At 34.4% G+C, this 26,473-nt stretch overlaps 1 protein-coding gene across 1 annotated transcript in view; it reads right to left on the bottom strand.

Annotated features, from left to right (window-relative positions):
• Positions 1 to 26,473, bottom strand: part of LOC115450193 — a gene marked incomplete in the record, with an annotated part of 177,766 nt that overhangs the window by 140,867 nt on the left and 10,426 nt on the right. Inside the window, 1 exon segment of the mRNA XM_037443107.1 lies at positions 6,560 to 6,768. Within this exon segment, the coding sequence (XP_037299004.1) occupies positions 6,560 to 6,768 (209 nt within the window).

The following is a 26,473-nucleotide window of genomic DNA, read 5'->3' on the forward strand; positions in this document are numbered from 1 at the left end:
TTAGTTAAAATTGTACATTTAAAACTGTGTTGCATTACATACAAAAAAATATTTGTAAAAATTAATGTTCAATTGAGGAGACGAATAACTATTTAGAACGATAGTCGTACTAAAAATAAACTGTTTTTGTTGTATTCTAGAAAAAATAATCTTTCCCTCATTAACGTGGGTCAACGAAACGGGCCTTTTACGCAACGTACAGAAATGAAGTGGCGTAGTTTGTATAACCGGCCCAACCCGCCTTACTCCTCTCTTTAGATCATCAGATCCCGAAGAAATGATATTAAAAAACACGCAAGTTTTCCACAATTCTGTAAAACTGCAAATCTGTCTAAAGTCATGCTGCAAATAGACTAAGCTGGTCGTTGACAAATCAAATCATAGTGTTTTATTGACATCTTATATATTCTGCCAATTCGGCGCGACCACACCATTTTACTCCCACCGTACAAAAATACAAAAATCCGCTGCCAAAACTGCGGTCGTATCTTTCGGTCTAGAATCGATCTGATAAGTCACCAGCGTATTTGTATATCGTACCTCGCATCTTCAACAAACGCTACTTAATCATCTCTCGTAGATGCCAATTTACTAATGATGATGATGATACATTCTGTAAATAGACCAGGATGCTTATCGTCGACAAATCAAATCATAGTTTCATATTGAGATCTGATTTTTATAACTCATTATATACACTATAAAGAGGCATTAACTGTAAAAGTGTTACTTTATATTTGGCGCTCGAGAACATCATGACCTAATTAACCATTTTTATTTGAGGTTATATTTACTCCGAAAAGTGAATAGTTGTACTTATACTGGGAAGGTTTGCCACGAACGAACCCGCGAACAAAACTTAGTTATAAAAATCCTATTTTAACATTAAAATTAAACAATTTTTGGGATTTTATCGCGGTTTTAATATTTTAGTTTTCTTCCGACGTTTCGAAGACTGCAGCATTCGTGGTCAAGGGGCTGAGGTGTTGTTCATCTGCAAATTCAAACTCACAATATCTACCTACATTTTACAATTATACAACTTTTTAAATTTTTAGCCCTTGGTGGTCGATCTACGCAGAATGAGCTCACAGTGTCTTGAAGTCTACCAGCCAGTCTTTTAGGTTCCGATTTAATTAAATGTAGAACTGGATACCAGGCTTGTGCAAGCGCCCAATCATCTTCCCCACTGAAATTAGGATGTCTTTTAATTTCCATACCTTCGTGAATCATCCTAGACAGGAATCGGTGATATTTGGCAAAAATTTGTGGGTGAAATAAATTTAAATAGTTTAATTTTAATGTCTTAAATTGGCGTAAACATAAGAAATCATTATCCTATTCTAACTCAAAACACCACGACCTTTATAAACTTATCTCAACTTCAATATAGATGGTAGTGGTACCCAAAAGGTCCGGTATAAGATGATACGGTGCCGCAAAAGACGCATACCACTTGGTTACTCAAATTACGTAAGCAACTCTACATTTCCACTTTATAACAAGTACGAGCACTTTACGGATAAGTTTTCCTAATAAGTGGATGAAGTTTCCAACTATCGATAAACTTCGCCGAATTTAATACCGAAACTCATTGGCCTGAAAAATCGGTTGAGGCTTTAATATATCGCGTAGGTCAACGCGTTTGAAATTATTCTACTAATTATTCATTCAACTCATTGGAGTTGCGGTGCTTTTATTGGTTAATTTTAAAACGAGAACATAATATCGATAAACGGCAATTGTCAGTTTATTCATTAATCACTGTTCACGCATTCTGAACCTTAATACAATGAATTTAAGAGCCACATTCTCGAAGTAGTACAAATGTCTACAATATAAACTGGCCAGTTCTATCGGATTGTTTCCACAAGTTGCAATGAAAAGCGATGTGAACAAGTTTGCTCTCAGTAGAGTCAAAGCTAATGCGTGAGAACGAACCATACCCATTTGGGTATTGGGCGTGTGCCCAATCCTCTCCTTAGGCGTCAACAGAGCAAATATCTCGGGTGTTTAATGGCGGTCAACCATTTAAAAAGGGATTACTTTAATCAATAAAATTCAATTACGTATTAGCCCCTCAGCCCTGTATTATATACTGTCACATTGGTGGGGATCTCCTTTACTACTGAGAGGGATAAGGCCTTAGACCGCCACGCTGACCTAGTGCAGAATGACTGACTTCATAAACCCTCAAAATTCCTATGGAGAACTCAGGTATACAAGTCTGCTCACGACGTTTTCGTTCACCGATAAAGCTAGCGATCATTCACAAAGAATACACACGTAAGTTTTAGAAAAGTCAGAGGTGTGTACCCTTGGGATTTAAACGTGCGGATATTCGTCTCGGCAGTCCGTTCCACAACCACCTAAGCTATCGCCACTTTTGCTTCTTATACTTACATTTATACATTAATAATACCCACACGATAAAGAACACAAATTTGGAAGTTTGTATAATCAGTAATCTCTAATACTAGACTGACCCCATTCTGATTTCTTGCATTAATAACGCGCTTTATAATGCATTAGTGCTACGAGAGTAATATTATTCCAAGAATCATCTTAAATATACCAAGCCTCAATAACACCTATTTATAATATAAAACATAAATCTTATGACTCAGCGTATAAAGAAACTAATTCACGTGCCAGACACATACAAATTGATGCTCAAAATACGTCTAAAAGTAAACCAACCATTATCAAACCAACAATATAACTCACTATGAAAAACACAAAAGAATGCAGTAAGGTAAAGATTTCACATCGGCTCGTAAATGGAATCTTGACAATGGTTGACAATAAAACGCAAAGAGTGCGTTAACGATCAATAAAACGTGTTTACTGTGAGTCGTTAAACAAAATCCGAATACTAATGGGCTGGGATGTTTTCTTGGGCCGTGGTTGTGATCGATGCAGGATTTACGCAGATTTGAAATCTATAATAGATAAGATTCCGTGAGAATGGGCACGCGTTGGTTATTATTTTTTAAATGTTATACGGCGTTTTGTTATGTTATTAGTACAGAGTAATGTATAGATCTAAATACAGAGCATTTCATGAGGGTGTTAAAAGAACTCTTATTATAGAGGGTATAATTATTTACTTTCACCAAACGTAAAATACGCATAAACCTCATAGCTTTTGATTAATTGAATAATTAATTTGTACGAAAAAAAATTCCTAACAATTGGCAAATTATTTTTAACTCTGTCATAACTAGGTATATATTATATAATATGTATGTATCCTATGTAGGTAATTAAGCGATATTTATACTAAAATTTTATTTCGCTGTACTAAATTCAATGTTACACCTTTTAAGGCGAATTATTTTTGATACTTTCACCACAATACGTATTAGACTTAACACACATTATATGTACAACCATTTAACTGCACTAAAACATGGAGTAATGGACTACCCATTACTCCATGTTTTAGTGCAGTTAAATGATATACAAGAAGCACTAGCCTCCATTATTGTGTAGTATGTTTGGTTCAAGAGGTAAGCTGTTAATGGATATTATGTGAATATTCGATTTGTTGTTTTGATAAAAAATCTGTGTAATATAAAATAAATTAAATTATATATCAATAATATAAAATAGTATAGTTCCACAAAACAGTCCATAATTTAAATTGAAAAACTCCAGATAATATACTATAAATCTCCGCTGCCGCAAAGTTCATTATAAAAACCCCACTGACTTATTCATTGAACTAAGTAAGGAAGTGCACTGTTCAGCGAAATAATACAATTTGAAAAATGATTATCCCGGGCGCCGTTACATAACTTACGAGTCCTTAAACTGTTCAAAGTTTGCCCGGGCAAGGGGTTTGTACCCGGGCTTGCGACTGTTATATCTGGGACACAAACAAAGTTCGCCATTTTCGTGGCCAGTATCTGAAAGAATTTGCGGTATGTAGCTCGATGCGGTGAGGCAACTTTATCTACATCTCCGCAGAGATTAGCGATGTTACTATCTTATCCAAGAATGCTGCATGCGATGGAGAAGCGAATGCAGGTCGCAGAATTCGTGGGACATATAAAATACGTTAGTCTCGTAGTAGATAAGGCAAAAGGATTTAGAAGTAATATGCCATTACGTAAAATATGATAAAGACTTAAAACTTAAAAGAATATTTTTTGCTGCTCACGTCCCACTGATACTCGCAGCTCGGCTGGAATTAAAAATAAAAAAATAATTTCCTAAATTGAGAGATCTGACGGGCACCGTCGTTTTACAAAATTATTCTTGAATAAACACCCAAAAACATTTTTCCAACGTTGCTCGGCTTGTCATCTCACGACATGGGTCCAAAATTATTCTCTTAGAAAGCAACTTATGAAGGGCTTTTGACTTTGTAACGTTTTTTCTTATTGAATAGGCCGGAGAAAATTATTATTTTAGCGGGCTTTGGAGTTTGACCTTCAACAGAATTAAAATTAATGTCCGAAATTATTATTTAACGGTATTCGCTACGATCAATACTTACATTTTTATTTTCTTTGTTCTAAAATAATCCTACTTATATTATAAATGCGAAAGTTTGTGAGGATATATGTATGTATATTTGTTTCTCTTTGCAACGTACGTCAACGTAATGCTCGCTGATGTCACATGCAAGTATTTCGTCCGTTTTCTCTTTTTTGTTCTCATCCTATTACCTAATGGCAATGGCGTATGTCTCTTGAATTTTAATCAGATTTCAATTATTTCTTCTGTTTTAGAATTTATACGACGTACATATATTATCCTACTAATATTATATGTATGTGAAAGTTTGTGGGGATGGATGTATGAACGGACGTATGTGTGTTTGTTTGTTCCTCTTTCACGAAAAAACTACTGAACGGATTTGGAAGAAACTTTACAGTAATATTTAATATACATCTGAATAACCCACAGGCTACAATTTATAATGATTTTATGTAATTTGGTCACAATATAACAATACGTATCAAGTAAGTTGGAAAAAAAATTGCTATCTTGGCGTACGCTGCCTAAACCGTTGGAGTTAGATAAACATGATGTATCATAGGGTTGTTTGTCTTAAATAGTTCTACATAAAAGTCCGCGACAGCATATATCTATTTTTTATGTCGAAGCTACTATGACCAAAATAGTAAGCCATAAATATAATTAAATCGGATACTTTTTTACAATGCACAAGCGGGACTTTTATCCCGGAAAACTTATTCACGCGGGTGAAGCCGCGAGCAACAGTTAATTATAAATAAAGCTATAATTAGGTTCACTAGAGTTTTTTTCCATATATATTAATTTCAGAATTGTTAAAAAACATAAAATAATATTGATCGAACTGCCGAGCCGAAAGCTGTATGTTTTAAACCTAATTCGAACACTTCTGACTTTCCGAAGTTACGTGTCTTTGGTTGTCCATTATCGCTCGATTTAACGGTGAAGGAAAACATCGTGAGGAAACCTTAATACCTAAGAATTCTCCAAAAGATCTTCGAAGGTATGTAAACTGACCTGCACTGGGCTGGCGTGGTGGAGTAAGACCTAAACTCTCTTAGTAATTCAGAAGGCCCGTGCTCAACAGTAGGCAGTATATAATACAGATCTGGTATTATAATTTATTATATTCTATAAAATAATAATAATGCACGCTGTACTTATATTAGGATTTTATAGGAGTTATTGTATAACATCGTACATTTGTGGTAAATGATAACGCACAAAAGTCAGATAACCCTTACGTAAAGTTGTAAGTCTGATATATTTGTGAAATTATGCCAGATATAACATGTAACACGAAACCTGACATATCTTTGTGGTATATTTCATCCAAATCCGTTCAGCAGTTTCAGCATCTTTTTTTTTAAATATTTAAAGGTGCAAATACGATATATTTGTGAAATTATGCCAGATATAAGATGTAACACGAAACCTGACATATCTTTGTGGTATATTCCATCCAAATCCGTTCAGCAGTTTCTGCATTTTCTTCTAAAAAATAAAATTAAACGCGCAAATACCTTTAAAAACCCACACATGTATGTCATTAATAAATGCTCAGTAAGAGCTGAAACGATGAATATTTATTTATTTATTATTTACACACATAATCCTTCTACACATAATTTAGGTACTGTTAATATAATTTCTAATATTTCCTAATATGTATATGTAAAATAGTATTACTAAAAAGTATTCTATTATATTAGAAATGGGTTCAGTCTATATATTTAAAATGTTCAGTTAATTGCAATAGAACCAATTTTAAAAGTCCTTACGCCATTACATTATTAAATTATATAAATAATTATTAGGAGTTGAGTAAATATTTAAAAGATGGTGTATTTTAATAACATATCTTGCTCAGAATTATATACCTTATTATTTAAAATAAAAATGGCTTTAGAATTTAACATTAAAAGAAATATGTCATATTTTAAATACTTTGAAAATCCCACCCGCATAAACATACTGCAGCCTACTTCTACAACTAATACATATCCAAAATCCATACTAACACTAAACAACGGCTTTAGTATTTCAATTATTTTTATACTCAGACACTCACATCAACATCAATCCCAGGCTGCGCGAAGATCCTCGTAAACGGATACTCCTTAGGCAGGTAGCTGAAGAATTCCTGCCTGCCTCTGTACCATTTGACACTATACAGCGTTTCATTGCCTTCCAGCGTCCATTTACAGCCGAGTAGCACTGTGTCACCCAATTTGACGGCAGAGGGCGCTATTAGTTGCACGTCTCGTAGCGCTATGGTGTCTGTAACAAGAGATAGCGGGTTTAATTAAATAAAAAATATTGTTTAAGTGTAAATAAATAAAAAAAAACTGTCATGTATTTTTTATGTTTTTTTTTATCAATTTATAATCCGTAAATGCATAACTTTTATTGATGATTAAAAGAAATATAGTAAGTCGTATCTGCTACTTATAACACCTAGAAAGGAATATCATACTTGTTCATACCAGTTTGTTAAATTTCCTAAAATCTTAGCCGTTTTTTGCGGAACATAATATTATTTAAGGTACGTGTACGTATCTAAACTGTAAAATATTTTTTTGTAGCAAACTGGTGGTCGTTCACTTTGAGAGGCTTACATTAAGCAGTGGAGAGTAATAGGTAAAATAAAAATAATGATGCTTGTATGTTATAAAGCAAATTCCCTCGCTGCTTTTGTCTGTCTGAACACTATAAACTCGAAACTACCGAACGGATTTCAATTCATTTTGGTATGGAGATAGTTTGAGACCCTCAGAGGGCATACACTATTTGTGTCCTGATAATATGTAGCGCAATTTTTTTCCGAAAAAGCTCTAGCACGCGGGCGAAGCCACTAGCACAAGCCAGTTTATTTATTAACCGAAGCCTATAAAATACTTTTTATTATTTAAGACATATTAAACTTGTAATGTCGCCGGGCATTGATAAATTGATTATCAATACTGAAATATCGGTAAGCATTTTAGTATTCCTCAAAAACGGAGAAAATCGTTGCACATATTCGAGAGTGGCCTCATCTTCGAAATTGTTTTGCTGCACAAAGCTACCTCAGTGCCAAATTAAATAATCTAAAAGATAAATAAATCATAGTGACTACTGTGACTTTACCTTCAGCGCTCTAGATTTATGCTGATAAGTGAACGCCCATATAAGTATTCGATAATGATATGTAACATAAACATCAAAGTTGTCAAAGCAATCGAATATACTTTGAAGCTTTCAAAATCGTATGTAAATAATGACTAATGACGTAATAATTTGCCAAATAAACAACTCATTTACATTAAAGAAATCCAGATGTTGTTGAAAATGGATTTCGACTTAATTGAGGTTATTCAACCTAATATAAGAGTCAATATAAGAACAGTAAATCAATTTCCAAAATAACGTAGAAAAACATTTGGTCGAATATCTCATTTTCTTTTTCCTTTGCCGCCATAATGCGGTATATATTAAATGAAGGGAGGATGCCAAGTTGTAGCGGACATTATGCTAGAATTCATTATTAAATTCATATTTAACAGAACATTACTGGAAAATGTTCTCAGAATTTACTATTCGACGTAATTTAACATCATTAGCAGTATTTTATGAGAAACGATTCAAAATAATTTATTTTCATTTAAGTGCGAATGACAGAGTAATTCTAGTAATGAAATGACATGGATTTAGTTTATTGATTCGTTGGCAATTATTTATTTGTTTATATATTAGGTCTATTATGAATCATATATCATAGACTTGTTATCACAGCAAAGCTCCGTCTTTAGATAAATAACATTTATGAATAAGGCGGTAAATTTTTATGACAGTTTGTAATGGATAAATTAAAAAAACACTTAACCGATTTTAAAATTTCTTACGTTAATAGAAAGGCTATATTTCATGGAATGGTGGTAAACCCGGGCGGACCTGCGAGCAACACCTAGTTTTACAATATTTATACATTTTTTGCAGCTAATTACCGTACCGCTTATCGCTTGACACCCGCTCCCGCGATCAAGTGCACCACGTCCTTATGCGTCTGGCGGGCTCTGTGACCGCAAACAATTACATTACAAGAGACGACGCCCGCCTTAACGCAATTACAAGATGGACGCACGCCCGATTTGTTTATAATTATACACACTGATACTGTACAGGTTCATATTTTACGTATGGTTGGGTTTGTTTTACTGTGCCTAAACAGTTTTATAATATAATATCAGCCCTGTATTATACTGTCCCACTGTTGGGCACGGGCCTCCTCTACTACTGAGAGGGATTAGGCCTTAGTCCACCATGCTGACCTAGTGCGGATTGGTAGACTTCACACACCCTCGAAAATTGCTATAGAGAATTTCTCAGGTATGCAGGTTTCTGTGCGATGTTTTCCTTCACCGTTAAATCAAGCGATAATTCACAAAGAATACACACTTTTTTTTTAGAAAATTCAGAGGTGTGTGCCCTTGGGATTTGAACCTGTGGACATTTGTCTCTGCAGTCCGTTCCACAACCAACTAGGCTATCGCCGCCTAAACAGTTTTAAGTGAAATTAAATTAACTAAAACAGAATTACTATTAATATTTAGTTGGTACCTACTAGGTATACAAGCTTGAATTGGTCACTGGTCAAGTATCTTCAAATTATAAATGTGTTTTACCTTTATAGTCTTATATGTTTAAATTTAGATTTCGTACGTTAAGAACGTATTTAAAATTGTAAGTTGCATTGTCAATATTGTAAGCGTTTTTTTTTTGTTTGGTTTGGTTGATGATATATGATTTTTTTTCTTATGAAGCGTCTATGTGAGAAGTAATTTACACGAACACTGCAAAGTCCAATTTTGGACAAACCAATAACAGATAATACTTTCCAAAAAGGGGGCAATATTAAAAATTTTTAGCCATAAAACTTTAAGTAATTTAAACTTTTCCTAGCAAAAGTTCCAGTTTAAACGACCGACGAATATTTAAACAAACAAGATAGTTAACTTAAGCTTTAGCTAAATGGAACCAAGTCTAACATTTTAGCACCAAAATGAGCAAGGAAGAGAACTCAACATTTTGGTTTTATCCTACTTCTTCAATATTATAGATGAAAGTTTGTGGGGAAGTTTGGATGCCTATAGATTATTTTTTAAATTAATGCTTAAACCGTTTAATAATTTAGGTTAAATTCAGCACAAGTTTAGATTAAGTATTCTCAACATAATAAACATGCACGATAAAAAATGGCTGGCGGACGTCGATTTATGCAAGTTTTCCTGCTGTAGTCTAAACCACGTTTAACATAGGCGTATTATTTTTTTTTTAATGTTTTGAATGACGAGACATGCTTCTTGTTCCCTGATGGTAAGTGATACGACCGCCCATAAACAGTAGAAACACCATCTAACACCTTGAATTACAAAGTACGCCATCCTGAGACATGGGATGTTAAGTCTTAATATGTCTAGTAGTTACACTGGCTACAAAGTTCTTCAAACCGGAACACAACAGTGACTACGCACTGCAGTTTGGCGGCAGAAATAAATATTTCGGTGGTATCTACGCACGCGGATTCTCACATGTGAGAGACCTACCACCAGAAAATGCGTGTAATTGTATAATGCGTAAAGAAGTTTTAGTACTAACCTGCTATAGCATGACGAAAAGTAAAGCGTGAAGCCGCGGTCACCGTATAACTTAAAAGCAGAGCCTAATATATTGGCACGATTATAACATATACTACGACAATCATAGTTGATTACTGATCGAATTATCCGGCTCATTGGTCTACTAGGTACTACTCGACATAGAATACCAGATAAGACAATTGTTTTTTTGCTTTGTAATTTTCATTCTGATTTAGAGCTCCTAACAAAAATGATGTTGGCAACCAGTAAAAACAATTACTAAGCGTTTGCTCAAGCTTTTAATGATCGAGGCGTGACTGTAATTTTTCTATAACATAAACGGTTCAATCATCGGAAGTTATACCAATGTCTCATAGAAAACTATTGTGAAGTGACACCTTACTTTTTCGTGTGTTGATTTCTTTTTTATACGGCAAAGTTGCCCACTGCACTTAATGGTAAGTGGAGTGGAGTCCAATAGAATGTCGACTGACGACAGATGATTGCCCCTCGACCGTCGATATAATTATGCCGGCCTGTTAGAACTGTATATACACAGGCTGATCTCGAATGCTACACACTTACGTGGGCCACTATGGCGGCTTTTAACACCTTGCGTACGATGGTCGCTATCTGGGCGGATATAAAATATATCCTACAACCAGCAAATTGATTATTGGAGACCCCACCACTCCTCACTATTACCCTATCTCTAGTTCTTTCACTCCAGACTAACAGCAGCATTTCTTCTTGTATTATGAGTTTTTACATACCATCAGGTGACCTACACACAAAAAATTGGCAAAATATAATGTGTTTATAATTATAAAATTTATTCCATTTTCGAGCTCTCATAGTACTCGTATGATAATTCGTTTATAAGAGCGCTCAATACTGTTCTATTTTAAGAAATATCTTTCTCTCAAAACCAACAAACAAATTCGTGATGGAATAATGATAATTAATTTAGTCCACAAACAGCAACGAACATCACAGATAGGACGTTTATTTTTGGATCAACATAAATAAATAATGTCTTGCGATTTAAAAATATATTTTGATACAAGAGATAATATTGTATACAATTTCTTCCATTATTCAAGACGTTACTTATTAAATGCCCACGCTGAAGTATAATCCTAAAATTCTCCATTATTCAAATAAAAAAATACAATATAAAATGATGGCTTAAAAATAACCCCTATAGGCCATAATACAATACGTTAGGCATCCGTAGAGATTTATCGAAAACATAATTGGTTCGATATCGGGCCGAGTGGCCTATTCCGGTAATGGACGGGCCCTCTCGATCTCAACTTTATTACGCCTGGCCCCAGTTCGCTTGCAATTTGTCCAAAGAAAAAAAAACTCTATAAATGCTCTCGCTAAGTGATTTAGACGTTTATATTTATTCTGTTTGTGATATCGTGATTTGAATATCTGTAAAGTGATTGCTAAGTTGTGACGTTCATCAGGTTTAATGGAGTTTGTGGTGTTAAATGCTAGCGTAATAACATTTTAATATCTTAACTATTTATCAGAAAACTTGCATGGTTTACTGAAGTTGCATAATCACAGATCCTTGAAATATAGGAGATAAATGATCAAATAATTTCTGCATATAAATAAATCGTCTCCACATTCCCTCCACAAATTACCAGAAAATGTTCATGCATTTAACGAAACATTACTAAATATTTGGAAATAACGTGAATACGTCCGCGCCGCACCTACGCGTGCGGTTTGCATTTATAACGGAAATTGAAAACAAGGTAGCTGACCGAATATAATTTCATGACGATACGTACTCAGTATAAGTTTACAATTTACGGAGTTGCAAAAGTAATTAATTCCACCAAAATTCAAATATATATGGGACTGAATAACTTAACGCTAAAAGTCGCCCATTGACGTTAATGTGAAGCTCTGTTCAGTCCTCTGTAATTATGTAACATTTATTAATTTAAAAACAGAGTTAGCCATATTTCCAAATGTTTCCTAATTAAGGGACTAATTGAACCAAATGTTGATTATAATCTAAAATGACTGCCTCGGTCGCGTCGTTGTAATTGTATACGGTACTAGTGCGACTACCGTGGTGAGGTCCTGGGTTTGGATGCCGGGTCGGGACAAAGTAATTACGACTTAGTTTTTTCAACATAAAATTCCTCAGTCGCAGCTCGGAGTTAGGAAGTTGGCGATATGATACCCTGGTGCCTCAAAAGTGCGTAAAGATGGATTACCGTATCATCAGACTATGAGAGTGATGGAACAGAGAGTGCATCTGTGTATTGCATACACACTTGTGCACTATAATATTTCCTCCGTACTTGGTTAGTCTCCGTTGACATTGGCCGCCGTGACCATAATTCGGTTACGAAGGTATCATAATCTAAAATGTATAATTAACACCTTTCTCATTTACAGCCTCACTTCGACAAAATTACCTACTTAACTTCATGAAAATAACATTTTCAATAAATGTAAAAAAAATGTTTTTTTTTGTAAATATTAGTTATTGATGAATGATTATTGGCACAGTGTTAGCAAAGGTAAATGTGAGTATGAGGTTTCGTTTATTAACGCAATGTCAAATAACGCAAATTATAGGAATAGTATAAAAAAAACTTTAAAGGTATCATTCGAATCGAAAATCGAAGGTACTTTCAAGAAACAAGTCACGCACACCCCCTAGCCACTGATACATGCGACAAAAGTATTTTTTTATATTTTGACGTTCCCTAAAAATGGCGTCTAGATTGCGTGAATATTTTTGTTCAAGATCCCTCCATCGAAAAAGTCTAGTTTGACAGATCTTTGACCCATCATCTTGGCCACGCCAATGACCAACGCTCAAGGCTTATTTCATTTCACTCTGATTCATGAAATGTTGAACTACATACATCTGCATGCTTTAAATCGTGTAAATAATTGACGGGTATTTTCACATGGACGGAGACGCAGACAACATCTACTTATAAACAAAAACAAGGCTATACGTATACTTCAAACTAAAGTTCAAATCAATTGAATATTCCAGTCAAATTTCATAACATAAATATTTTATTCAATATCGAGTGACGTCATAGATTCCGGATATCGGCATAATATAAATTGAGACCGCAAGATATTGCATTACCCCGACGGGTCAGCACCATCTAATTGAACCCTGAGGGTGACATTTTATATAAACATGATATAGAAAATAAATTAACTTTTCCGTCCGCCCTTGTTTTTGTAATAAATTGAACACTGTCTCTACCTAAAATGTTTTAAGAAACACGGCAAAGTTTTTGGGACAAGGTTTATGACAACTTATTATGCTATAGCTTTATTTCACTAATTCGTCTTTGTCGAAGACTTGTCTCAGATTGGCCGTCCTACTGTGTTCTTTATGGAATAAAACGTAGACTGTAATATGTTAATCCAGATTTTCGACGGAATCCATTCAGCGATAGTGCTTTAACTTTTCCAGTCCTGTGTCATATACTGCCCAGCATCCACTACTGAGGGCTAGCCTCCTCTACTACTATGAGGGTTTAAAGTCTTTGTCTACCACACTCGGCTAGCGCGGCTTAACTAACTTCATGCACCAACGATTATTTTTTTCTTTTAGAGAATTCTCAGGTACATAAAATGTAAATGTCATCACGATGTATTTTCACCGTTTTTTTGATCATTAATTGATAAACAATACACATAACTTCGGAAAGTCAGTTTTGTGTAGACCGTTCTGTTCCCAACTACGCTATCATGCACATTGTACTTTACTTTTAACAAATATGATAACATCTTCAAAAACTAACATTTTTTATTAGGGATAAACTAATCAAGAGCATAGTGGACTACATCTCTCTAAATAAAAATAATACAAGATTTATTTACTTAGTTGCTGGTGGCAGGATATGTTTTATATCCTCTCGGATAGCGACCACCGTACACAAGGTATTAAAATCCGCCATAGTGGCGCACGTAAGTGTGTCGCATTCCTGGAGCAGCCTGTGTAATATGTATATCTGGTTTCAAGAGCGCGGCATAATTGTATCGACTGCCGAGGGGTAATCATCTCTCACCAACATTCTATTGGATCCCACTCCACTTACCATTAGGTGCAGAAGAGTCGATTTGCCGTGCAGCTATACAATTTTTTTTACCGCAAATCAAGTACAATTCGAAAAAAATACAGAGAATCTTGTGACATACATCACAAATAATAAAATACTCAACCACGTGTCATAAATTTGAGACAAGTTACTATTAGAAGTACTGCGAGTTTAACTTTATCATTTAAATTGGACTACAGAGGAACCTAGTGGCAGATAATGACTGTTCTAATTAACATTTCTCAAGTTTATGTCACAGTAAAACTTTATAATTGTCATTTTATTTCAGCCCATGAGTAGTAATAAAACATTTTATATGCAAAGGTTTATTCAAAGGGTTGGGAATTTTTTGAGATTAAAATATTTAATGATAATTAAATTGCTATAATCAAAGGTGCATAAGCTTTAGCGTTCAGATTATATCGGGTAGAATTATTATATTTCATAAAATCGAAGAAAAAAACCTAAGAACAAAATGCAGTCACACATAATTTTTGCTATCTCCATTTGTCATACAAGATTTTCTTTTCGAAATCAAATATTTTTATAAATTGCATTGGTATTTGTTTCAGAATTCTATAACTACAATTAATATTCAAAATTAATATTCCCTTATAAATTACGAAATAATATGTTCCATATTAAATCTCAGGGAGCAGGACAAATGCCCAGTCAAGCGGAATATCTTGAGATTTTGTCATTACGCTCAGTCACCCACGAGATTATTAAACGTAGCGTTAACGCAGCGATCCCGTCTGATGCAAGTTACTGCAATCCTTCATGGATTACGTAAGATTTTAGAGAGAATTATTCTCCGACTACTAATAGACAAAAGCTTTCCTGTCTTTAAAGATCATAATCACCAAATCGTTTTTTTATAGTAATTTATATTACAATCATCATCATCATACTAATAGACAAAAGCTTTCCTGACTTTAGAGATCATAATCACCAAATCGATATTTTAATAATTTTTATTACTATAAATTAATCAATTACAATAATTTGTATTAAAAAAAAATAACATTTTTCTTCTATTTCTATATTTAAATAAAGTCAACCAGTTACATTGAAATACCCTTCCCTGATCAAATTCTATCAATCATCCCATATACCACGTATAAATTATTTTGCAGATTAAACCATTTCCACCCCTACGAGAGCTAAGGGCTTAATAGTGGACAACCCGCAGCCAATCAACTGGAAGGGCCTTAATTAACTCAATCAAGTGAATACAGCAAAACAATGTACCGGATTTGCGAGGGGACGCCGGCTTCAATTGATAAGGGCCCGGTTAATGATCTTATAATGATTATGATGATGGATTTCTTGATGGGTCAGGGAAAGGTTTATTGGACAAAGTATGAGAGATTTTGAGATAGTTTTATTAATCATTGCTTATGACGTCATAGGTTGGTCATATTATTTTAAATGTTTTTATGCAGTTCACGTCACATGACGTTCTCAGTCGTAATGAAAGTAATTGTTAACTATTCCGCAGTGGCGAAGGGTGAACATTTCAGAAGGGAACCCGAAGAAATATGTTTTTCTACAGTTAACATGTAATACGCTATTCACAATTAATTTAAATCAGTAAAATATAATAATACTTAATAATTTCTTTTTAACATAAACATTATGTCTAAACTAAAAAACTAAAAGAGTCCAACAAAACTTAATAACGCACACTATACACAAACACCAATTATACATTCTAAATTATTAAAAATATTTCGCGCCGACGCGATGGCTCAACATGAAGCCGTAAATTCTCGGATTACCCTGAAATATACATACACGCACGCACACTTGTATTTTTACATTTCCAAAAGATTTGACAAAGACGCCGCGCTACGTGTGAAAGAGACAACAATATCGCGAGGGAAGCTATGCTCGGCTGGGTTCACTTCGAACACTGCGAGGCATGAGCACTGCGCGCGAGTTACGAATTGATAATATAAACCCTTTATCGTTGAAATATTGATTTAATTGAATAAGTATGAGATGAATTGTTTGGGTATACTATCATTATACTAGTTATATTTTCTCTTTTATTATTTTTAATTAGATAATTGACAAAAGTTAACCCGGTAGGAATCGGCTTCTATGGACGCTTCGCTACTGCTATTCGGACAATGTTTCACGATATTTTATTGTTTTAAAACTGTGATACCGAGCGTCGACTATTTCAAATAAAATCCGCTCTTTTCATTTTTACAAATTCACGCCGTACACATATCCATCCAACCGGAATATCTAGATAAACGTCCAGTAAAAACTTAGCTAAACAGCGTCCAGTTGTGTGTGGTCCGTTCTACGTCTGTCATTCTTTAAAACTCGGGCCAAATAAAGCGTAAAAGGGGCAGATAGAAGTGTCTGGGTAATTTGGTTTATGTTTTCGAGTGGCCCATACTGTCAACAGCCTTGCATTCGATTTTTATTAAACGGTTTTATTATTAAACGGTTTTATTTAGCTCAGCCCGTTTGTTTGTTTGGGTCAAATTTAGTAATTGAAATTTAACCCTCTTCCCGTTAACCGATTGATCTGAAATTTGGTATACGCCTTTGATTCTGGTGACAATACAATTATCCATATTCAATATTATTGTGAATCCAAGATGGCCGCCGCTACAAGATGACGGACAACTTAGTTTTTTTCAATCCCATCAATATGGGTATCAAATGAAAGGGCTTGTCAAGTAAAATTCAGTGCACTATACAAAATCAAAATCAAAGATGGCCACTGCTACAAAATGGCGGATAATGTAGTTTTTAATCCCATCAATATGGGTATCAAATGAAAGGGCTTGTCAAGTAGAATTCAGTGCACTATACAAAATCAAAATCAAAGATGGCCACTGCTACAAAATGGCGGATAGTGTAGTTTTCAATCCCATTAATATGGGTATCAAATGAAAGGGCTTGTCAAGTAGAATTCAGTGCACTATACAAAATCAAAATCAAAGATGGCCACTGCTACAAAATGGCGGATAATGTAGTTTTCAATCCCATCAATATGGGTATCAAATGAAAGGGCATGTCAAGTAGAATTCAGTGCACTATACAAAATCAAAATCAAAGATGGCCACTGCTACAAAATGGCGGATAATGTAGTTTTCAATCCCATCAATATGGGTATCAAATGAAAGGGCATGTCAAGTAGAATTCAGTGCACTATACAAAATCAAAATCAAAGATGGCCACTGCTACAAAATGGCGGATAATGTAGTTTTTAATCCCATCAATATGGGTATCAAATGAAAGGGCTTGTCAAGTAGAATTCAGTGCACTATACAAAATCAAAATCAAAGATGGCCACTGCTACAAAATGGCGGATAATGTAGTTTTTAATCCCATCAATATGGGTATCAAATGAAAGGGCTTGTCAAGTAGAATTCAGTGCACTATACAAAATCAAAATCAAAGATGGCCACTGCTACAAAATGGCGGATAGTGTAGTTTTCAATCCCATTAATATGGGTATCAAATGAAAGGGCTTGTCAAGTAGAATTCAGTGCACTATACAAAATCAAAATCAAAGATGGCCACTGCTACAAAATGGCGGATAATGTAGTTTTCAATCCCATCAATATGGGTATCAAATGAAAGGGCATGTCAAGTAGAATTCAGTGCACTATACAAAATCAAAATCAAAGATGGCCACTGCTACAAAATGGCGGATAATGTAGTTTTCAATCCCATCAATATGGGTATCAAATGAAAGGGCATGTCAAGTAGAATTCAGTGCACTATACAAAATCAAAATCAAAGATGGCCACTGCAACAAAATGGCGGATAATGTAGTTTTTAATCCCATCAATATGGGTATCAAATGAAAGGGCTTGTCAAGTAGAATTCAGTGCACTATACAAAATCAAAATCAAAGATGGCCACTGCTACAAAATGGCGGATCGTGTAGTTTTCAATCCCATCAATATGGGTATCAAAATAAAGGGCTTGGTAAGTATAATATAGTATACTATACAAAATTACAATATGAATCTCCCACCCAAGTCAAGATCTGGTATCCTGTCGAGGACTGTGTGGCGTTAGGGTGGCTAAAAATGATACCTCGCTAGGGGTACACCACCCAAGTTAAGGTAAAAGGTAAAAGCGCGCCGAGAACTGTATGGCATTAGGGTGGATAAAAATGATATTTCGTTAGCGTTTTCCCTTCAAGATTCAGGCACATCTTGTTGTACATAGCCTTGCCCCTCTATTGGACCTCTAGGGGGGTCGACCGTAAAAATGTCCAGTCCTCGTGGGAACAAAATGGTAACAACAAATTCTACAAAAAATAAAAACACAAAAAAAGCAGAAAAAAATACAAAAAACACAAAAAAAACAGAAACACTAATACCAGCTGATATCAATAAGACTGGGGGCTTACCAGCAGAATTAGAAATATTTGTGGGAGCAAAAGTCATGTTGCGGTCCAATATTGACGTTTCAAAGGGATTAGTTAATGGCGCTATAGGATATATCAACGAAATCGTTTGGCCCCTATTTCGTCGAACTCAGATGTACGCAACAGACGTACCTTCGGTTCGAATCGACTTTGCAAGAGACGGCGTACATCTTATACACCCGAAAGCCATACAGTTTCCAGCCAAATTTAATTACGGGACGGCTGAAAGACGAATGTTGCCCTTAATATAGTCATGGGGTTCCACGGTGCATAAAATGCAGGGCAGCACTGTGGATCACGCCGTTGTATACTTAGGCGCTAAACTATTTGAGGAAGGCCAAGCCTACGTTGCTCTTAGTAGAGTGAGATCTTTGGAGGGATTACGTATTGAAGAGTTTGACTGCAATAAACTAACAGGCAAGAAACCTTGCAATAATGAGGCACTCAACGAATTGAATAGAATGAGAAATAAAAACTAAAAACTTAAAAATAAAAAAGTAAAAAAAAATTTTTAAGTTAAACGGTTTTATATTGCAGATAAATGTACTAAAAGCTAATAAATAATTTCATGGATACAGTCATGGGTACCAATATGTATACATTGTTATATTTTCAAAATAAAGTAACTCGTAACCTACTCACTTTCTGGAAATATGTATGGTCACATAAATTCCTAAAAATGCAATATACATTTATGTAAACACCTATGACAAAAGATGTCATTTTTGAAATATACAAATTTTAAACATATGCATTGATTAAACTAAAATAAAATCGTGGGGCACGTCCACTTTAAATGAATTTTGGATGAACTTGGGATTAACTGTATCATATTCATTGAATAAGTGAAATGATAACTTTAAGATAATCTTTGATAGTTTTAGATATTGGACGTGCCCCACGATTTTATTTTAGTTGAATCAATGCATATGTTTAAAATTTGTATATTTCAAAAATGACATCTTTTGTCATAGGTGTTTACATAAATGTATATTGCATTTTAGGAATTTATGTGACCATACATATTTCCAGAAAGTGAGTAGGTTACGAGTTACTTTATTTTGAAAATATAACAATGTATACATATTGGTACCCATGACTGTATCCATGAAATTATTTATTAGCTTTTAGTACATTTATCTGCAATATAAAACCGTTTAACTTAAAATTTTTTTTTTACTTTTTTATTAAAAAATGTAAATTGAATCGTAGTTTCAGTAGGCAATTTGATTTTTGGCGTAAATCGAAAAAAAATGTTGTACGAAAAATATATTCTATGATAAAATCGTTTGTGTTTCCATTCGGATTTTTTTTGTAAATATTTAAAATTTTCCAAACACAGTCAAATATATTTATAAATATGGAACGCTGTTACTGACAAGAAATAACCTTTATGTTTTGTTTGTAGCACAAACATCGGTTTTTGGCTACCAATGTTTATTTTATTATATAATATAAGAAATAAAAGGATAATATATTTTCATTCGATCTATAACAAATATAAAATAACATTTAAAAATGCAAATAATTATAACAATAAGTAATTAAATAAAATTCAAAAAGACACAACAATAATTTAAATCATGATTTCTTTAAAAAGTCCGTAACACTTTATTATATCAATTCATCAAAAAAGGGCGACGCACATTGTCCCCATCGTAGATGTAACAAGGGTCCGCTTGTAGCTCAGCTCATATTTCCCTTGGCTAATCCATATTTATTCGGGTGCCCTTGTGCACAACGGCTGGTGGTCCCCGATAAGGGTCCCGGACTTTTTATATTAACGCTCTTAATATTTTTTGGACTAAGTTGATCGACTGGGATCACTGGGTTTGTTTGACATGTCCGAGCTGGGAATGAGTGTCTGCATATTCGTTCGATGAAGTAATCGGACAATATTTTCTCGTGAAGTAGGTTTAAGACTACCGTAACCTGTTGTGGAGCTCATGAAGTTTCCATCTCTTCATCAACTCCACGTATAATAAAAGTCTTATCTTCCATATAATGTTTATTACTTTAATGATAATCACGGACAACAACAGTCAATTTAGTCAAGTGAAAACGTCGTGTGCCATGTGGGGTTCGCAACTAACGCTTGAGGCCTACGCCGAGCGCCAATGTGCACGCTGCGTAGGCTTGGACGCGTAATTTGAATGGATAATCGCTACAGGGTCTTTGAAAATTATAATGCGGCTGTTTATTATTTTATTTGCTGGCGATGTTTTATCAGAAGACGGCAATAATGAGACAACGATAAACTACAATGGCCTTATTTCTAACTGAAAAGCTTCGCTTAAAGATCCTTTTAAATTCTAAAGATTTACGCGATAGCTAACTCGGTTCAAAAAACAATATATTTAAAATATTATATCTCTCACCGCTTTACGCTTCGAAGGAGTTACAAAACTAGCAATTTCGTTAATATCAAATTATGTTATTTAAAACATTAGCACAGGAGACCTAAAATTTGTTATAGTATTTAATAATAATCTAAGCCTATGTAAGTGGTAAATATAGGTAGTATGAGCAACCCACGTCCCTACTCTGTAATTGGAGAAGAGGTATCACATTCACAGATAAAGATAGCTCGCAATAGACTTTCTGCAAAATAACCGATACTCAAACATACCTACGACATTGTATGTGCCTTACACGTACATTATCAACAAACATTATGTCCACATTACACACGAATACATGTATTGTGATCCCTGATGTCTTGTTCGCAGTTAATTAGCTGTTGTGTTTTGTTACTAAATTACATTCTGATATTTTGTTCAGCGATCCTGATTTTACACTGTATAATATGTGAACATATATTATAAAGCAAAAGCTAAATGTCTAGACTATATAATGTATGTCAGTATTTCTTTTTGAACATTATATTCAATTACAATAGAGTTTCTACCTTAAGGACCACTGGAGATCGTTAGTGCTACTTACAGTTTTAAAAGAATACAAGTGGTGAGGGAAGAAAAGAACAGAGAAATAAAAGAAAGACTGCTTTGTTACCCAGAAGTATGCGCTTTGTACTTTGTACTTAGTCTTTGCTGCATCTCTACAAACACTAATATCATCACAAATTATAATTTTAATCAAATAACCATCATTGTTACCTTAAGCTAAAACTTTCATCACAAAAATAAATCACAAACTTAACCAGCAAACGTAAATTGAGCTCAGTTTATTTATTTAGCTCGCAATTTCGTCTATAAATTCAATTTGAGACGTAGCTAACTAAGCCAGGAATGGAAGACACAAGGCACCTTTGTTATAGTCGTTTGTCACCCGAGTTAGTCTGTAACAACAGCGGCCGCCTACGTCTCAGTAACCAATCACTGCATTTGGAAATCCTTAATGCACACATTGTTGTTGTGGATGGACAGTTAAATGGAGCTCTCTTTTTACGTTTATGTTTTCACTTACTTGATAACTAACAAAGATAGGTGTATATATTATCCTTAAAAAATCATTTTAAAGATATGACTGCTTGGGAAAGTGCTATCTTGGTGAAGAAGCGACGTATGGAGCTCCTTGAGCCATTATGGATAATATTAATTTAGTAAAAAAAATGAGGAAAGTGAACGATGAGGCTGTTTTTATCTGGTGGGGTTCTTTATGACACTGAATGCTTGTTCATTTTTTATAAAAATGGGTAACATTAAGCAATTACTATTGTTTTAAGTCTCATCTCAATATAAAGAATTTTAGTATATTTTTACGGTTGGTCTACGCAGTGTTCATCCATCTTGTTAATTAACTTCTTATTGTGTGCAGATAAAAATAAATATAAACTAATAGGAAACAGATGTAACGAATAGCAATAATTGGTAACGTTATGCCGCTTCAGGTTCAAGTTAAACCACACATTTTCTCGATTACTGTTAAGACTGCTTTTAGTGAACTAGATCTAGAAAATGACGAAGCTCTGAAAATGTTGCATTTATTCATTGAACATGTACCTATCCGCTCATATTCTTTTTGCCTTGAACTTTACATAATTTAAATAGATTTTGTACTTAACAGCTCAGAAAGGTAAGCTTTAACATCTAAGAAGTATCTACCTAGAAATAATCTCCTAAACGCTGATCAGAAAATTACCAATTACTGTAAATTAAACACAATAATGTTTAAACAGCAATAATCCCGACTAATTAAGCCACTTAGATCAACATGAGCTTGTCACTTTGTACAGAGGTTCACCGCTGTAACCGCAAATGTTATTGCTGGTGACGCGGTGCGTGAAAAAACATTAATTACTGCCTACTTCCCTTGAAGTGAAAGTGTGATTTGAAACTCAATTTGGATGTTATGCTTTGTTCTGTTTGCCGTCACTTTGGATTCAACTGTTAGCGAATATCCAGGAAAATGTATCTGGGAAACTTTGACTTATTATTACAATGTAGCTACTTTTAAAATACATTCTATTAAGCTATATGTAATTGGTGGCAACTCGAATACTGATAGGTCAAAAAAAATAAGCCTTTATTGCATCAATCACAAATATTATAATTGAACCTTAAATTTTTTAACGACCTACATCTTCGGAAACCACGTACACTAATTCCCCTAACCCGCCAACAACACCCACGTTGGCCGAACTCCAAAGCCGTGTGTAACCGGCACTCCAATTTATTGGATATCAAGCTGTCAGTGCCTTTGATGTTTCAGTCACCACGATAGACAGCGAACCTTGATTGTATACACTACAGTCAACAGTTACGACACTACAGACTTGTTCGAGCACTATCGCGTGAATAACTCTCGTTATAAAACGTACATCTCACACATTGAGAGCAATGTATGTGTTATATCATTGTACATTAATGAAGTTATAAATACAACTAGGTGGGAGTGGCGTTTATTACGATGAAGTGAGTAAAGAATTTTATAAGTAGCTAGCACAGCTTTATTAGTAGGTAAGACTTAAAAGATTTAATAAATTATTGAAATTAATTAGACTATACAGTAGATCCTAGAAAAGCAGAGATTCTAAAAATCAGCTAAATTATTCTTTATAGTTTTCAGTCAAATAAAAGTTATACTTGAAATAAAACTATTTACGAATTTTATCGCGGTTATTTATATTATTTTCTCCCGATGTTGACAATTCACCCTGTGACCATGAAGACTACAAAGTCTTCGAAAGTCGGAAGAAAATAAAAATATAGAAAACCACGATGAAACCCGTAAATAGTTTTATTTCAATGTCTTACCTGATGAAAATAAGGTTACAACTTAACAAACGATAAATACAATTTATTGTAAATAAAATAATACAGTCAGTGATGAGGGCTAGTAAGGCAATGGTACCTGATATTGAAGTGAAGCGTAGCCATGTGACAGGACATAAAAATAAATACTTAGGCAGTTTTATTTTTTGTTTTTTTGTGTTAGCAATAATCATGAGATCAAATAGCAAACGCCCTTTCAAACATAAAAAGAATTTACTAAATCAGGCGATGCCTCTTCGAGTAACTCCTTACTGTTAAGGGGGTGTACCTTCCACCATCAGCTCAGGTACTTCAGATGATGATTACCATACGCAAGTACTTAAGTTATTTCATAAAATTTGCAGAAAACGATGTATGGGCCTATAAAATTTAAGGGTTGCCTCAATTTCTCCAGGATCCAATCATCAGATCCTGACTTGGTGACTCTGAGACCACTTCAGAAGTATCTCCTTTCGAACAACAGAAGAATTTTGAAAATGGTCCACAAATGGCGGAGTAATCGCGTAACAAACACACAACAAAAACATACAGTCGAATTCAGAACCTCCTCCTTTTTTGAAGTCGGTCAATAAATGCCTTCTCTACCAAGTAGGCGTGCCTTATTCATTTGCGTCCTTAACATTTGCGAAACATAAGAAATCATTATAAAAGTTATACTCAATTGCAGCCAATAGAAGCCCCAAGGACAGCAACAACAATCTATCTTGAAACCACTGCAACATTCCCGAATGTAATTCGATTAAAGCGAATAAACGTCATTTTTGTTACATTTTAATTAGCTGCGCTGAAAATATTCCAGTGAATCCCTTTTAATTCGTTGCGCTCGTTTATTATAGCACTGAGGACGCAAACAAGAGAATCGGTACCAGTTGTAAATTTAAAAAGGTCGGGGAATTCGACAGATGGCCGTCACAATCGAGCACAAGGATTTATTGATAACAGAATGTTTTACTATTTTGCATTGTTTTATTTCCGAAGGGAAAGTAGGACAAAACTGTAGATAGATCTTCAAGAACGGTTGGTATATCAAATCATAAAATAATAATATTAGAAAACAAGGTCCCCAAAAGCTGTCAGTCTGTATGTGATTGATATTCTCAAAATCTGCTGAACGGTTTTGTACGGTTTGTACTAAATATAGTGCAATTCTTAAGGAAAGTTTAGGTTAATAGTACATTATGGTTTTATGGAAATTGACTGAAATATAACGATTACAGTTGCAAAGGTCGCGTGATTGTAAACAAATTCGGGTGTCGGGATTTACGCGGAAAAAATTGTGACGCTGATTCTTACGCTGGTGAAGCCGCGGAAATAGCTTGTAAAATAATAATATAAAGTACTGCGTGCCCTTACACTGCAAATACATTTTATAAATCTATCTATTCCTCCTGAAAATGATATCTATAGCTTGTGACTTCGTCCCAATAAATCAATACCACAGGACATTTGACCGACCGGAAATTTCACTAATCATACTAATCGCAACAGGAAGCTGTAATTTCAAACTGGTTTTCTATGAACCGGTGGTACAACGAGATCAAGTAGGTGCATTAATTCTGTAGACAAATATGTCTACAGCACGACTGTACTAATTGAAAATTTAGTACTGAGTATCATTGACTGTACTCATTCATAGACGTTAATTATCTAAGGAGGGACCATTGCTGTGATAACAAGTCTGTTTCTCAGCTTCGTTCATCTGATAGCTTGCTATTTGTTCAGTTTTTTTTTATCTGACAGCCAACTAGATTCATGTTGTATCTCAATATTAGCCAATCACAACGGTCAGCACTGAGATACAGACTTGCTATCACAGCAATGCTCCGTCATTAGATAAATAACGTTTATAAATAAGGGGGTGTGTTTGTATATTTCGATATCATTATAGATAAAAAGTCATGTATCATTTTATCCAAAAAAACAGTCAACTGAACATCATGGTGTTCAGATACTATACACGTAAAAAATCATAAAGTACGGTACCATGAATACTGAAAACAATTTTACTATACATTGGAATAGAGCGGAGTCGTGTTAATGAGACCCATACGAAACATACAGGGTATAGAAATGCGCTTGAGGTTTTGTAAAAGATTTCTCGATTCCGCATGTACAACGTAACGTTACATGTGTATACAGTCCCTCGAATAGGAATCACTATAAATGTAGTAGAAATAAACTATTGTCATTTTTGAGTTGTCTACTAGAGAGATGATAGCTCGTTTTTAACTCTAGAAACTACTAAAAATAACTATTATTCTTTCAGTGATTGACAATGCAAACTATATGGTACAATTTGGTCAACAACGATTGTAAGATGTAGTTTGATAAGTAATCACAATTACTCGTTTCCAATATTTAATTATAAAAAAGATATAAGCCATATTATAAAAACTCTTCAAAAACATGTAAAATCACACTTAAACATAGTAAACTCAAGATTACATTTTCAACATACCAATTCTAGTCTATGGTCACTCAACTATCACAAAACAGCCATTGATGGACCCCTTAACGACGACAAAGAGAATTATGCCCTCGATAAATTACTTAAAGTATCCAAAAGTCAACTCGCTTAGGCATTGTGCTCGCCGCCATAAATATAAAGGAAATTGTCTTTCG

This window comes from Manduca sexta, chromosome 26 (assembly GCF_014839805.1).
Source record: "Manduca sexta isolate Smith_Timp_Sample1 chromosome 26, JHU_Msex_v1.0, whole genome shotgun sequence".
Classification (NCBI taxonomy): Eukaryota; Metazoa; Arthropoda; class Insecta; order Lepidoptera; family Sphingidae; genus Manduca; species Manduca sexta.